General features: G+C 44.3%; 1 protein-coding gene across 1 annotated transcript; it reads right to left on the bottom strand.

Annotated features, from left to right (window-relative positions):
- Positions 1-605: 605 nt before the first annotated feature.
- On the bottom strand, positions 606-15,544 carry IL7R (interleukin 7 receptor). Its single transcript, XM_010565669.1, has 8 exons — positions 15,328-15,544; positions 9,908-10,046; positions 8,409-8,563; positions 6,655-6,809; positions 5,442-5,619; positions 4,487-4,577; positions 2,498-2,573; positions 606-1,109 (listed from the first exon to the last, which is right to left on the bottom strand). Exons 1-8 carry the CDS (start codon positions 15,416-15,418, stop codon positions 606-608), a joined length of 1,389 nt encoding a protein of 462 aa, XP_010563971.1. The 5' UTR covers positions 15,419-15,544.
- Between the last annotated feature and the right edge of the window lie 556 nt (positions 15,545-16,100).

Below are 16,100 nucleotides of genomic sequence, written 5' to 3'. Positions count from 1 at the left end.
TTCCTAAGGTGAGTCCATGTGCCCTTTTTCCTGGGGGCTCAGCAAATTCCTTTTGCAGTGACCAAGCTCTTGAATCCCCAGGCAACTAATGCTTGATAGCAACTCTCACTTACTGGCGTTGTGCAAACTTGTGGACTTCCACTGACTGCAGAGGAGTTACTCTTGACCTACCACTGTTTCAAAGAGATTGGATTCATTTAACTTGAATTTGTTGCCATATTTCTTGCTTAGGCATTAATAAGAGCTTAATTCTGCAACTAAGAGGTTAACAGAAGAGTTGATTAACTTTTAGAAGGCATGTTCTGATCCTCAGCTAGGACTGCAGTGTCATTGCTCCAGATTAATCAGATGTGAAGATTAAAGTCAGGTTGAATTAAATTTAATTTCTGTTGCAGTGGAGATTGCCACCAGCATACTGAGAGCTGAGGTTAGGCCGCTTATCACTGAAACATGGGAGAACCCACTTCCTTGCAGGTATAACATTGCACTGCGAGCAGGGTGCATTGCGGAGTTGGAACTCACAGGATGCAGGAAAACAAACCAGAAAGCTGCAGTGTCCTGCTTGTGTTAGAGAAAAAAATGGTACGCTCTCATTCCTGTAAGGTTTACTGAATTTTGTAGAAGCTAGACATTGTGACATAGGCTTCCTCATTGTTTGGTGACCTCATTTCACTGGTGGGCAGCATCTGGGATGCGGTGTCACCATTTAGGGGCTCTGGTCCAGGCTGGCCAGAGGGTTCCTGGGGAGGAGCGGAGGAAAGGTTGAAACCATCCTTGCACAGGGGCACCCTGTTGCTGTGGCACACTTCGTATGTGCTGGAGCCGCAGTTGCCTTCGGTGGCTGCAAACTGGCTGGTGCCCAGGAGCCTGTGCAGGGCTTCAGCTGGCCAGATTCCTCCGTAAGTCACAGAGGGGTTTAGGTTGCTTTTGTCTGTCATCACAGGGATCATCTTCAGGTCTGATCCATTCCTAAATTTTTCTGGAAGGTTTGTCTCTGGAGCAGTTGATGGCTGCAGAAAATTTTCCAGTTCAGCTTTTGCTCGAATGCCATCCACTTTATGGATATGAACGTAACCAAAACTCTCTGGGTTAAAGCTTATATCAAAATTCTGCATGGCAAAGGGAATAGCATGGTCAGTTAACAGTGGGTATTAGCTTAAGAGAAAAGGTACTTTAATAATTCATTTGATTTTTGAAGGGTATTTATTATTTCTTTAACTCTGAAAGTAACTGTGAGCAGGCGGAACGATAGGTTAGCAGAGAATAAAATATCATGTGGCTTAAAATCCTTTTCCATATTAATCTGAATCTACCCAGGGGCCTCCTGAAGGCAGCGTCACCGGAGTGCGTTTTACGCTCTACACAATGTGGTGGGAACTGGTGTTTCAGAGACTTCTCTGAGCCGTGTATCTATTGCATGTCTGCCATTTCACAGGAATGAGTGTGCCAACCCAGGTGGTTCCCTTCAGTTTTATCTTCTTAATTTAGCAGTGAGGGAAGTAAAAGTTTGCCACGACTTCCTGAAATACATTAAGAATCCCTGCACTGAGGAGCATGGGGGGTGGGAGAGTCATCTTAGACCTCTTATTAAATTAAGAACATGCTAATAATGTACCAACTGAAGAGAACTGCACTGATTAATTTCTTAGTGAAAAAATGCACTAGCCACATAGTTTTAAGGCAATGGGTTAATCCCACACCTTATAGTTTATAACATTTGTCCATCTGGCTTTTATCTGGCAGAGCAGTTAATGTACTGCATGGTGTATGAGCAATTCTGCTGGCCATATAAGGGTACACGGGCATCACCAGGGATGTTTGCAAAGGGGCCCCATCCAGCCCCATGATCACACTTCCATAGAATCACTAAAGCATCTCAGTTGGAAAGGACCTCGGGAGTCCAACTGGTGCAACCTTCTGCCAGAAGCAGGACCTGGATTGAGTTATCCAGAGCCCGATCAAGCCAAGCCTTGAACATTTCCAGCAAAGGAGAACCTACTTCTTCTCTGGACAACCTACACAATGTTTAATTGTTCTCATGGAGAAAGATTTTTCTCTTATATTCAGATGAAGTTTGCCCTGAAGCAACACGTGCCTGTTGCCTCTGGTCCTGTCACCATGCAGTCTTGTGGCAAGAGCACCTCCATCTAACTACACTTTAGGTATTGGAAGGCTGTGATTAGTAGTCCCCACCCTGAGCTTCCTCTTTTCTATAAACAAACTCAATTCCTTCAACCTTTCTTCACATATCAAGTTCTCCAGCCCTCTGTAATTACTTTGCACAAGTCAAAGCTCAGGCACTGGTTGAATTGTCTGTTATTTCCATACCCTCGACTAGAATCTGCCTGTGAAAATGTGGACTCTCTTGAGTGAAATGTAGAAGTAATTTCTGAAAGATGTCTCAGTTCATGCAGCAATGCATGTACTATCTCTCATGAGTGCTAGTTTTGTTCCCAATATTCTCTACTCAGGTGAAAACAACAGTGGAGGTACATACATTTTTTGGCTTCTTGCATAGTTGCTCCAGTGTTTTTTTGTGATCAGGAAGGTTTGGCCACACAGCAGGCTTGATCCTGAAACAGCAACAGTACACGAAAAGAAGTTCAACAGCAGCAAAAGAGGGATATGTTGAGATATCAGAAGTTATTGCATCATTTGTCCTAATTCTCACAAAGCCTTAGGGTTAGCTTACATTACTCAGAATAACAACAGAGAAGTCTCAGAATAAAACAAAGACAGGGGAAGATGAGTTATGAAGGTCACCGAATACTCATTGTTCGTTTGAGTGCGCAAATTGTCACAGCTGAAAGAAGACACTTCACCAAGTACTGGAAAAGCAGCAAATTATGCTGGTGAAGAACTCATTTGCATCTAGCTGTGTTAACAGAGGTTTGCATGGTGAAAAGGATTTCTGCAAGTAAAAAAAGATGCTGCAGTTAAAGTGCAAATTTGCTGATATTTGCCTCTGCATGTTTACATAAGTCAAAGAACTGCATACTGTCCCACTCCTTGGCCAGCTACCTGTATCGTAGCCTTGTCGCACAGGTCTCATTTTTAGTGCTTTGATTAGGAAAGTTCTTTTGTTGTGCTGCTGCAAACCCTCAGCTATGATGCATCTAGAGAATATTGCCTGACTGACATTCAGTGTTGCAGTGATAAAAATACAGCTATAGATGTATATGAATATATATTTCATTTTATATATGTGTCTGTATATGTAGGTATATATACACACACATATAAACCCCTCTTGTTTTTAAAAGGGAAATCTCTGCATTCAAAAATTCTCACCAGCTAAAAGCCTGTTTTTTCAGCAGTTTTACACAAGCAGAACTTCTAGAAAGTTAGAGAACTGCAGGTGCTCAGCAACAGTAAAAAGCAAGAGCTAGAAATCTCAAGCCACATTTATACTTGCAAATAAAACAGCACCAGGGAGCATTCCCTGGCAGATAACTCCAGTGTCTAAAATGTTTAATTATTAAAATTGTTCTTGGCATGGTTTGACTGGGGCCAAGGCAATCCCCGTGTGCAATTCAGGAGTTAGCACAACCCAAGTGTTGTCCCCAAAAAGCAGCTTGCATGCAGCCATCTCCCTGGATGTCAGTGGAGCTGGATGCCATGGACGGGCTGCTCTGAATGCTTCCCAACAGCCCTGTGTTTTCTGCCTAGTGAGGGGTTCATCTCCTAGGGTTAAATTTGGGACTTTTTTGCTTCAAATTCTGGTTTCACTAGATTATCTACATATCTGTTAATTTTCTGAAATTTGTGAACTATCTATTCTATATAAACAGACATAGCCACACATTGAAAAATACATTTACAGCTATCTATGTACTGCTGTATAGCCAATATATGAAAAAACCCCAACGCAGACAAAGGACTGCCTGTGTAATGAACATATCTCCAGTCCCACTTCTGCCATGACTGCTTCCTTGGGGGATGAAGGGCCTGGTTTTGCCACATGGCTGGCTGGATGTGGACCTGCCTGGGCTAGTGGTTGATGCCATCAAGCCCTTGCTGCTGAGAGCTCTGCCTTGCTGCTTCCGAAAATGCTGCAGAGCAAACACCCTGCTGACTCAGCCTATGAAAGGGCAAGAGGCAATCTCCCCAGTATACCATTTCCACAGCTCTTGGGACTCTACAAAAACCCGCAGGCCGCTTTCTTTTCCGGATCTTGCTTGAAGCTTGAGTCAAATTTGACTCCAGTGAGACACTAACGCTGTGAGTGTTTCCTGGTGACTTCAGCTCCCCAAAGGTCTGAGTGTTCTGAGCCCAAGACTGAAGTCTGCTCAAGGTGGCAGGTCATCTTCTACCTGCCACACCCTCTCTTGTATTGCCCACTTCTATTCTTTGCCTACCTTTGGCTTGATATAGAGGTCCAGAGATGGAAAGAGAATAGTTCATAAGTGTAACAGGGAAAGCAATAAGACTGTCAGAACAGGATTGGCTTCCAACACTTTTTCTGATACAAAGAGACTTAGATTACCTGTTTTCCCAAAAAGTTACCATCAGGACAATCATGACAATGGACAGCATGAATCCCAGGATGGAGAGTATTACCACGACCACACTGCTATCTAAAGAAAAACAAAGAACATCAGCCAATGCATGTAAATATCTCACTGTTAAGCCACTGTAACTGTAATGTCTCTTCAGGCAATGAATTAGGAATTAATGCCAAGCATTGCACTTGCCTATCTTTGTACTGGTGCAGTGGTGCATTTTTCGTGCCTCCCTGAAGGAGGAAAGAGGTGGACTGCCAGAGCATCAGCACTTAGCTGAGCTCCAAGCTGGGGTCCCAGGTTGGATTAAAGCAGCTAGAAGTCTGCTATCACCTCCAGCACATTGAAGCCACCACTCATCGAGCCTTTACAGCAGCACTGAAGTGAATTCACACACACGTGGTGCTGAGGCGCTCCTGGGGACTGAAGGGACCCCAAAGACCAGAAGAATTATTCATGTTTACAAGTGCAATGATGAGATTTTTATCCCATATCATATTTGTGATTAACACACCAGGTTCACACACAAATCCAGGGCCCTGAAATGGGTCATGTTTCACTGCTTTTTGTGCCTTACCTAAAACAGTCAGTGCAAGCTGGTCCTCCTCCCTGCATGCCAACAGGCAGCAAGCAGGAGTGAGTCAGCCTTCACCTCCCTTTGCACCTCCCTCATGCCCTTACAGCAGCACTTCATCTGATCTTATCACCCTGAATGAGATTTAACTTCACATGGAGAGTCAGCCCCAGACCAGAGTGACACAGCCACTTTCTGGGTCATCTCCTCTGGGGTGTCTGGTGCCTGTAAGGCCTGACCCTGCTGTGACCGCAAGCTCTTCCGTCCCCATCCTCTCGTCAGTGCTGCTGCCAGGGCTGGTCAGGGACCTGAGGACCCTTAGCTCTGCTTTATTCAAGGTGGACCAAAGCGATTTCTGCCCTTACAGGTCTCTGTGGAGTGCAGCTCCCTTGTGGTCCTGAAGCTCTTGGAAGCGCTCCATTCACTCCACATGCCCTTAAAATAATCTCCGTTGGGCTGCGAACGTACTTTCACCTCATACGATGCATCATTTTCGAGGTTTTTCCCCAGTAACTTTACCTGAAGGTATGGTGACTCTATTGTCTAAACACAAAAAAAATTCCGATTATTCTTCTAGAAGACAGAGGAGAAGTATCTTTGAGTTTCAGCAAAATGTGCAAGACCAGGTACATCCCTGCAGTACTGTGCTGTTTGTTCCCTGTCTTTGGTTATTACACAGGTGGTCATCATGGCGTCAGTCTAGTTTAACAGCAAGGTAGTCCAAACAGTATCGAGAAGAGAGATGAATGCTGGATAAAAGCTCTTTGGAAAACAGCTGGAAGTATTAACCATGCTTTGCTACTGCCAACACTGCAGTGGGAAATACATGCTTCCCTGGGAGAGCTCAGAAGAGAGAAGGGGGAAAAATATGTTTGTGCAGCATAAAAAGACAACTTCTGAAAGAGCAGCTCCAGGAAAGAAGCTGGAATCCCACAGTGCAGCTCTGGTGCTCTTCATTTCCATGTATTTGGTTGCCTGCATTCTTTTTCTAGTTACAGGTCTCCTGTGTTCCCTCTGCAAAAACCAGGTGTAGTCCACGCTTTCAAACACCCCCCCTCACCCCATCTAGACTAGAGTTTCAACGGCTGCCCAAACCAGATCCAGTTCACACGCAGCTGCAGCCTGAAACGTGGTCTGAGGGTGGAAGAGCTGCAGGGCTGCACCTAAAGCCTGGAGAGGCTCAGTGAAAAAGGGACACAAAGAAACTGTTGTTAAGAGAAGGGGTCATAACGATTTACTGACTGACGAGCACAGAAGATAAGAGCAAAACCACCACAGCAAAGAGCAAGCCATCCAAACACTTAGGATGGCTTGTTACATTATGTCTTCTCCTCCCACTGCAAAGCCCAAGTGAATGAAACTTTGTTAGCCCAGAGAAGTGTCTAACAGAGGTGGGTGCTGTCAGTGGGGAACTGTTTCAAGTGATGAAATTTCCAAATGCCAAATATTGCACCTTTCCAAGTTTTCAGCTGGAGAACTGTAGAAATGCAGATTTGAGGGTTTTTACCTGATACTGGTATTTCTGATAACGTTTAATTTCAGAAATTAGTGTAAGTTCACCAACACATCATCGCTTACCTTCCAAGTACCTTCTTCTTGTCGATAGGCTATTTGGTGTATTAATTTGTCCTTTAAGTATTTCTTCCATGAGTGTGGTGTACTATAATGAATAAGGTATTCATTTGCCTCCTTTTGATATGTGACGTTTATATTGAATGGTACTTCAGGCTTAACTGCAAATGATAAAAAAACCCAGAATATAACAGGAGTAGAACAATGTTACTACAAAATAAACAGGTTTTGAAAAGCCAAAACAAAGTCCAAGTTACAACCCCTGCAGGGTGACCTACCTTGAGCGAGGGCTGGCCTGAGCTGGGTGAGCCTCATGCTGAGCCCCAGCTCACCCTTACACCTTGGTCCTGCGAGGGGCTCAGTTTTGAGCTGCTGGAGCAGCAGTGTGACCAGCAGGGATGGTGTGACATTTAGTCTTGGAAAGCAATTCCTGAGCCTGCTCACCCCTGCAATAGCACTGCTTGAACATGTGAAATTCAGTCCCTCTAACCAGTGCTCTGAGACAGAGATCCCATGGCAAAACCCATTGCTGCTCTGGGAGGAAGGCACTGCGGAGGGTATGGGTACAATTGCCAGGACAGAGAAAGGGACAAAGTTTAACAGTGTTGTGTCATCCCCCGTCCCCCCCCAGAGGAGACTGTGGCTCCAGGCCCTTGCTATGAACCCACACTTGACAGGTTTGCAGGAGACTGTGTCAAATGACCATCTATGCAAGTACAATCAAGTCCAAAATGCAGCCCTCAGGACTCTTTCCAAGCTGTGCTGGAGCTGGATGTGACTGAGGTCTGCAGGGACTGGAGTCTGTGTCACTGAGGCTTCCTAAATGCGCCATGTAAAGTCCATCAGCTCTCACAGGAACAGAGAGCCCACAACTCTTTCCTCTCAGAAAAATGCATATAGCCAGAAATTATGCCCACTCCTCCTGCAACCCCCAAATACTTAATCCTTCCATGCAGAACCCACAGTTTCTAGAGGAGACGCCACCAGAGATGGTCCAGGCTGGCCCATAAACAGAGGTAATGTAAGATTGCCACAAAACTATTGGACCGGGGCAGAAACGTTTCATAAGAGATTGATGTCGCAATGCCTATTGCCAAAAGGAGGCAAAGCAATGTGGCACCAGAGCAGAACAGAGCTGCCCTACACGGGCTTCTCTGCAACCCTCAAATGAGACCAAATCCCAAGAGGGATAGGTCTTAAGAAGCCCCTCTTTCTTGGCTCAGGCAGGTCCCCCAACATGGCTTTGACAAGCCCATTCATGTGCTCTCGTCGTCCCTTCTGCACTGCAGGATGCCTGAGCACCTCATTCAAACAACAGGCTCCGCCAAGAAGCAAGGTCTGAAAAAGTGAAGTCTTGCAACCTTGCGGTCCCTGTGCTACTGACCTCATGCTAGACTTGGGGTGGTCAGTCCTGAAACTGTGCAATCCCTAGTAAGAGACGAACAAAATGTCCTTGCTTGACAGTTCATCCACGCTCAGGAACAGCTGTTTTGCCCATGTGCATGATTCAGGCTGGGCAGAGTGTTACAATAAGCCAGAATTCAGCTGCACATTTTGAATGGAGGTTAATCATGTTTGGCTTTGAAGCAAGTGGAACACCACACTCTGCCAACACCCCAATCCAGGCTACATGACCTGCTAGGACACTATTTTGTGCTGCCTCTACGTGATACAGATTCACACTTAGGTTTTGCGCTGGGCTATTTTTGTCCCCAGTAACCCCTCTATCTTAAAAATGTCCAAAATGTTAAGTGTCTTACCAATGTCAGTTACAACCAGACTCCTGCAGACCCTTCTCTTCATCTCAGAGACCATGCAAATGTCTTTATTTGAGAGTATATCAGTGAACTGTAAGAAATACGCATCTTCCTGTTTCTCCATATTGAAGCACACATAATTGCTGTCTTCCTTGGTACTGTTGACCAAAGCGAGACAATGTTAATTTCTTCTCAGTCTTACTGTAACATAGTAAGGGACGAATCCTGGTTGCTCATTTCACATTAACTGAAGTGAGATTCCATGTGAAATAAGAAAAAACACCATGTAAATAAGGAGTTTAAAAGATTGGTAGTGTTTTTCCTCGTGGTCTTTGAGCACAATAATCAAGTGACCTGAGTCACAGTAAGAGTCCTGGAGCTCTCCAAGAAAAAAATGCAATTATTAAATTGGAGATGTATGTGTTCAAAACCTTTGTATCTTTAAAAATTATCTTACTGCTGCCATTTTTAAATATAGACCAATAGGTTTAGATGCTCACTGAAGATAAAGAGAAATTTCTTATTGACTGAAGTGGTAGAAAATACAGGGTCAAGAGTCAGCCAGCCCATGAAGGAGTCACACGGTACAGTTTCAGAGGTGGAAATATATCTCTGTGTTCCTGCATCTGTGTGACTCCTGTGTTTGAGAACTGTCATAAAATTTGAGTCAAAATCCAGAATAAATCCCACGCAAATAGAAAAATTCTAATAAATTAGGTGAAAAAAAAATTAAGTACTGATTAGAATAGCAAGGTAAAAAAAAAATCCACTTCTTTTTCCGGAAGCTGGAGAACTTTCAGTTTCAGGAAAAACAGGCAAAGGGAGAAGCAGAAATATGCTAAAGAGACAAAATCCGATCTTTTTCGGCTAGGTGCATCAGTTTAAAAAAAGGTGGAAAAGAGTTTCAAGGCCTTGAAGAGAAGTGGTGACGACTGATGTGTTTGGTAACTGTTGGGGTTTTGCACACTCATTCTAGTGTGTTTTTGTGTGTCTGTGTGTGTGAATACAATTGCTTCATTTTTATATTGACTTAAATAAAGGCATTTTTCTGTGGTGGAATATCAGCCTTCTTGCCAAATAATTTTCTGTGGAAAGGATCTGCCTCTTCAAAAACATTTTTGCTTTTCACGTGATAAAAGCTACTATGGGGATTTTTTAAGTATCATTTAATTTAAAGGAAAAATTATCTCAGTTCATGCTGGGCTACATCCATATTACAGGTGCTCCAGAGCAACAGAGGCAAGATAAGGACTGTTGGAGGCATTATAATGTCCTTTACAGACTCTTCCAGCTGATTTTTTTTTCTTATTAGGGAGTTATGTTGTCTTTCAGTAAACTCTTCTTCTTTGCTGAATATAGCATTCAAACTTGATAAAACACTCTGAAACAGAATTGTGTCTAACTTTGCTGCTCCTGTTTCCCAGCATATGGCAACTTGACTTACTGGTGCTCAACAATTTGCTTCCCAGAAGTTTACCTGAAGATGGACTGACAGCACTTACCACAGGGCCAGGCTATAGTTAGTGTGGTGAGGAGGCAACTCGGTAAAATTGCAGGTTAGGCTGCTATAGGAGTCCTTAAATTCTAGCTGGCTGAAGCAGTCGAACTCAAAATTGTCTGGTTCGTCATCTCCAAAAGTCCCTGAGGAGACATTCACAGGATGTTACTGAACCTGTGAAAGTATTCAATTTGCAGCTCCCTTGTATAGGAGGCTTTTTCTTTATGTAATTGCCTGAAAGGAAGAGGATCAACCAACCTGTTTTGTAAGAAGCAAAGAAAGCTTGTTCAAAATGAAATTAAAAGCCACTCGCACCTTTCAAGCTTGCTCTCCCTGCATGCCAGCGAAGCCCACCCACTAACGACGCACGAAGGTACATTCTGCATCATCTGTCTGTGAACTATAAAAAGACATAGCATCACAGATGGTTTGGTCAGATGAGACACTCTGTGTCTGTTCTTTTCTATTAATCATGGGCGAAGATGGGTGTTGATGTCAAACCTGCAGAAACCTCTGTGAAAAAGCCCCAGGGTTAAGTGCAAAACAGAGAAAATATATTGTCCACTCCGCAGTTTAATTCCTCCTAAGTTTGAGCCAGGGACAGGGGAATTCTCATTTTAAAAGTTATAGGTAAACCTTATACCCATATAAAAGCAGGACCTACTCCATCTGAAAATCATCTCGGAACTTTCTCAAACAGGTTTTCCTATTAGGAACCACAAAATGCTGCTATCCTTGGGCATGCAAAAGGGAGCAAGACGTATTCAGGATGCCTGTTAAAAAGCAGAATATTCAAGTCAAGGACGAAAACACTCTTAAAAACAAACAGATCAGAAACTCTGCGTCTACCCATGCTGTGACAGTCTGGCCTGTTACCAGGTTTCTGAGAAGACTGAAAAATTGATATGGGTCATTTTAGGAAAGCAAGAGTATTTTGGTGTCATGAGGCAATTAAGCCTCATTTTGATTGTACTGCAAAGTTTTCTGAAATGTCACAAATTTGGGCTCAGGAGGGAATGCTCAGACTTTCTGCCAGAACACGTGGCTTCCTGCAAATTAGCTTTGATGACTAATAAAACAATCACGATTTGAGTAAGAGCATATGTCTCAAGTCCTACACTTGGCAGGTATGAAGTCAGTGAAGCAAAACTGATGCTTCTGAGAGGAGTCCTCTCTGGTGGAAACTACCAGTTCAGCCTCATTTCATGAAATCTCACCCACTGTAGCCGAGCGGAGAGGGAAAAGGTTATTGCCATGATCCCTTGAGCAGATGCTTGGGACAGGAATGCCTCTGTCTCCTTTTAGCAGTGGTAAAGGGTAGCTGTGATGACACATAACCCTCTTCCCTGTGTCCAGGGACTATTCCCAATCCCCTGCGTGGTCTTCTCCTACCCACTCCTCAGATGTGTCCTTGTCATGCGGGGCACCTGCCTCGGAGAGAACAAGACCTTGGCTGCTCCGGCGATATCAGTGACTCATACTCACAAACAGTGTGGGGAAATGCCCATGGAAACATTTCCAATGGAAAATCCCTCCCAGAGAAAATGATGGTCATCTCTGCTGTCACCCAGGTGAATCGGATCACTGAGAGGTGACCAGCTACTTGGATACTGTGATTCATAGTCCTGCTGGTGATGCCCTCTGATCCCAGGCCAATCCTGCCAGTGTACAGGGAGACCCAGACCTTGTCCAGCGTGGGAGCACATCTGAAGGTCCAAAATGGTCATAGTTTGACAGCAGAGAGAAAGCAGGGGAGAGTTGTTTCACTGTTTTAAAATGTAAGCAAAGAGTATCACCCCACCAGGTCACTATTAGCAGTGCTTCCTCCTGACCTTGGAGCTGAGGTGTACCTGGAGTCAGGTTTTGAGTAAAAGAAGAAATTCAGAAGTTAGTCAGGAATGCAGAGAAAAACACAAAAGCAGTGCAGGCAGGGGCTAGGAAGGGAGCTGCTCCCACCAGCACCCGTGGTGGGCAGCAGGAGGGATGGGAGCATTCCGTGCTGCACTAATCCAGAACCCAGAGGCAGATCTATCCCCCGAGCTAAGATTTAGTGGCCATTTGCCACCATGAGCAATCAGTGCTAAGAAGCAATTTCTGGTCTTCCCTTCTCACCGCAGCTTTGGTGGGGTCTGTCCCACAGGGGGCCGAGCTCTCCCTGAAGGACAACGAAATGCGATGTCTTCCACCATCGCTGCTGCTTTGACGGCAGTGCCCGACACGGACAAAGCAGGTGCTGTACAAATTCGCTCTATTTGACCATCACATTCAAGAGAGAGACAGAGGTCAGCGCAACCGTAGAACAAGCCCTGCAGCCGTTTCACACAGGTGAGAGTCTTGATCAACACAGCCCTGCGCCATCAGGGCAGACATATATGTACAGAAATTTATATTACGTAGAGTTACATATTTGTGGGTAAAAGTGTGTGCACATAGATATACATATATTCAAAATTCAGGGAATAACAAGTAAGCTGAAATGAATCTGCATAAAGTGGACCCCCCCATATTTTATATATGATATATATATCATTTATATAGATAGATGTACCTAAAGCTCACATGCACAGATATGTCATATTTTATGCCTCTCTAAGACTTTACTTGCAACTACCAGGAGACTGGCTTATTTATACTCATTTACCTCAAGACAACATTAAAACTTAAGAATTAGCATGACTGATGTTCCTTTGTATAACAGAGAGATGCTCCTTGGTGCTCTCTGTGTATGCAAATACATATACCAGATTTTGCATAAACACACAAACCTGATAATCATCATATTAATAAATGGCATATCAGAAAAAATCTTTCAGATGGCTGCTACTGCTTTGCCGAAAAGTGACAGAAATTTTAATTCATTCTCTATCAGGCTGACAGCAAAATGAAAGGAAAGAAAAAAAGTTTAGTCTTGCAGTTCAAACAGCCATTTAATGTTTAATCAGCGTGGTGTACCTTTGCTGCCGCACTGGAAGGAAAGTTGACTTTACCTCTTTGATGCTGAATTTTCACGTTGTGATTACGTGGTTCCTTATTCATGGAAATAATATCCTAACCATAGAATATATGATAATTAAACCTCATGAATGGTGTTAAGTAAGCAGTTTGAAGTTCATTTTCTGGCATGGTTCCTCCATGGGCTGACAGTCATTTTTTTGTCTGACATAAATATGCATGTAGCCTCAGTTATGCTTCTTCCCTAAACATCAGAACCACCACACTTGAATGTGTTTGCTGTGTAAAAGTTTTTGATGACTCCAGTATGACTCACACTGCTAAAGACTTTACACAATTAAAAGTTTACAAGACTATATTTTATTTCCTTGAGCAGTCCAGACCAGGCAGAGCCCTGAGCCCGGGTCTGCAGAAATCAAGGTGGGGCTTGAGATGGGGAGATTCTAGTGGGAGAAAGACTGCGCTCATAGCTACAGCCATGGCAGGTCCTTCACAGAAACGGTTGCCTCCTGAGTTTGGGGGAATTTCCAAAGCCAATGAAGTGACTGTTTCCACGGACAGAGTAATAAGAAATCTCTAGTGCCGATCTGATTCAGGCAGAACTCGTTTTAATGACAGCAGTTTTGATGTGGGTTGGACAAACCCTACAAGTCTGGGTGGGAGGACCACTGAAGCCAGCCGCCCTGCCCGTGAGACCCCGCAGCCTGCTGCCGCCCGCTCCCCCTGCCCGTGCCCTCCTGTGCCTCCGCGGCTGCCCCTTCTTAGCTCTGCTTGTGGCTCTCTTGGGGCTTTTGGGGATCTCCACCACCTCTGCCAGGCTGGGGGACAGCGCTTGGGAGGCAGTCTGTCACTCAGAAAAGAGGAGGAGATGAAGGCAAGTGCTGCAGTGAGCTTTTCCCTCTTCTGCCCATAAGAAGGGGTGAGCTCATGCCTGCGTTGGCTGGCGGCACTTTGCCAGGAGGCAGGGCGAGTCGGAAAGGTGAAGAGTGAAAGCCAAACATCCATGACGGGTGATTTTACCCCGGGTTGTTTAATTTGTTGGCCAAATCCATGAGACTCATAAAGAAGTCATAAAAGCTGCTAATTGCTCAGTGGGGATTTTCTGAATCTGTTTGTCTTTAAGTCTAAACAAATTATGGTTCACTGGAAGTTTGTGACAAAACAAGGAAATGTCTCATCATATCTGCTTCTGAGAAGCCCTGAAAATTTCAGTGGCATCAGAGGTAAATCACTAGCATTGACCATTCACCACGGTAGCTGCTTGACAAAGCCGGCTCTAAAGAGCTGCAGATTGTATAAATAAAAGGCAAATAGAAAAAACAAGGTTGTTAGATGCAGTTCTGAGCTGCTCCCTCTTTTCTTCTGACTGAAAAACTTATCATGCATATCCTACCTATGTATATATGTATCTGTGTACATATGTGTGCATATATGCATGTCATAATACATGACACATGGGAAAATGAGATTCCCTACCTGTAAGATAGCATAGGAACACAGCCATTATCTTCCTAAAACTGAAAAAACTCTCTTGCTCCCAAACAATGGAGCCCAAAAACTATCAGTAACTGAGCAACTGCCTGTGTCCTTCAGGCAGAGTGCAACCAGCTCTGTCACTGCTGTTTGTTTAGTATTAGACAAGTAAGAGTTTAACAGATCTGGGACTGAATCTGTAAATCCAATTTTTTGGCTTCCTTTTGAGAAAAGGGACAGCGGACGGAAACAGTGGTTTTATCGCTGCTCTTTATGTTTTGATTTTTTATTTTGATGCTGCTAAATAATTTCCACTTCTCTGAATGAGAAAATGAAAACTGCAATAAGCCTAAACTTAAACTGTTTAATTAATTTATAATTATTTGCTGAGTAAGGGAGGAATGGTCTTAGTGACAGGCTGTGAGAACCTCCGGTTCAGTTGTTGCTTCAGCCCTACTCCGAGGGAGACTGGGACTATCTCCCAGATGTATCTGATGCAATTGCTTGAAGAAAAAGGGAAAATGTTTGGCTTTTGAAGTGGAACAGTTTGGGACAAGTTTGAGGTACCTTGAAACATTTTCTTTGGAGGAAACTGCCAAGAACAAGAGAAGCCAGAACCTCACCCCTCTCTGATGGCAGCTCAGAGTGACCATGGGCTGCAGAAGAGTGAAGTGGTTCCCCGTGCCCAGGCATAATTCCTCACATGAACACTAGACACAACAAGAAAGGATTAAACAGGTCTGATCTTGCATGGCCTCTACATACAGCTATGGTTTCCGTCATTTCATACAAATTTGGATGTTACAAGGACAGCAGACTTGGGAATTGAATTAAATAGGTATCGTCCAGCTCCACATCTGCCTCAGGTACTGGCACTAAAAGAAAGATACTGGAGGCTAAAACACTAACACATTTAACACAGCAGTTGCATTTTGGAGCTCTTAACTCAGGTTTTTCAAGATCATACATGAGTGGAAAGATGAAGATGAAATGACTCACCATCACCATCCGCTGAGGTGCAACCACTTTCCCCAAAAGTGGTGTGAAGAAACAAGACGAAAATGCTCAATACTGTACTCGTCTGTGTCATCCTGAGCAGGCTGCATGTGTGCAGTACGCGTGTGTGTGAAACCCGCGCTCACTTACTTTATACTAGACGCAGAACAAACCCATTGCATGATAAAGAGACCGCAGGCAAGGGGAAATGTAAACATGCCGACAAGGATGACTAGTGGCAGAGAGCAGGAAGCCAGCGTGAAGATATTTGCAGAACTTTTACTTTGAAACATGCTTCCCACTTCAAAACTAAGGACCTTCTGGATCAGACTTCTTGGGCCAAATCTGGTCAAGTCCTGTAGGTCAGGAGCACATTTCATGGATGGTGGTCCTGGCTTGGCTAGTGGGATTTTTGCTGCTGATTTCCCTGAGAGCATGGTTTAGTCGTCTCATCCATTTTCCTCTCAATGGCAGGACACAGGTCCAAAGGAGAAAAAACTTCCAGCTATGAAACACTAAGTGTGATTGCTGTTGTTTATTCTTCAAGTGTTAGTATCAAAAGAAGTGTGACCAGAAGGTCGAGGGAGGTGATTCTGCCCCTCTGCTCTGCTCTGGTGAGACCCCACCTGCAGTACTGCGTTCAGCTCTGGGGTCCTCAGCACAGGAAAGACATGGACCTGTTGTAGTAGGTCCAGAGGAGTACCACAAAAACGATCAGAGGGGTGGAACACCTCTCCTATCAGGAAAGGCTGGGAGATTTGGAGTTGTTCAGCCCA

The sequence above is a fragment of the Haliaeetus leucocephalus genome, unplaced genomic scaffold (assembly GCF_000737465.1).
Source record: "Haliaeetus leucocephalus isolate CR32 unplaced genomic scaffold, Haliaeetus_leucocephalus-4.0 Scaffold194, whole genome shotgun sequence".
Lineage (NCBI taxonomy): Eukaryota > Metazoa > Chordata > Aves > Accipitriformes > Accipitridae > Haliaeetus > Haliaeetus leucocephalus.
The sequence above is the reverse complement of the archived record's forward strand: the minus strand, read 5'-3'. Positions and strand labels throughout refer to the sequence as shown.

Excerpts from the sequence above, each read along its gene's own strand:
- IL7R (XM_010565669.1), bottom strand. The coding sequence starts at position 15,418 with ATGACACAGACGAGTACAGTATTGAGCATTTTCGTCTTGTTTCTTCAC. Across the intron at positions 5,620-6,654 it reads AAGAAGAAGGTACTTGGAAG|ACAATAGAGTCACCATACCT; the intron begins GTAAGCGATGAT and ends TTTTGTGTTTAG. Across the intron at positions 1,110-2,497 it reads TATGCAAGAAGCCAAAAAAT|AATTTTGATATAAGCTTTAA; the intron begins GTATGTACCTCC and ends TTTGCCATGCAG.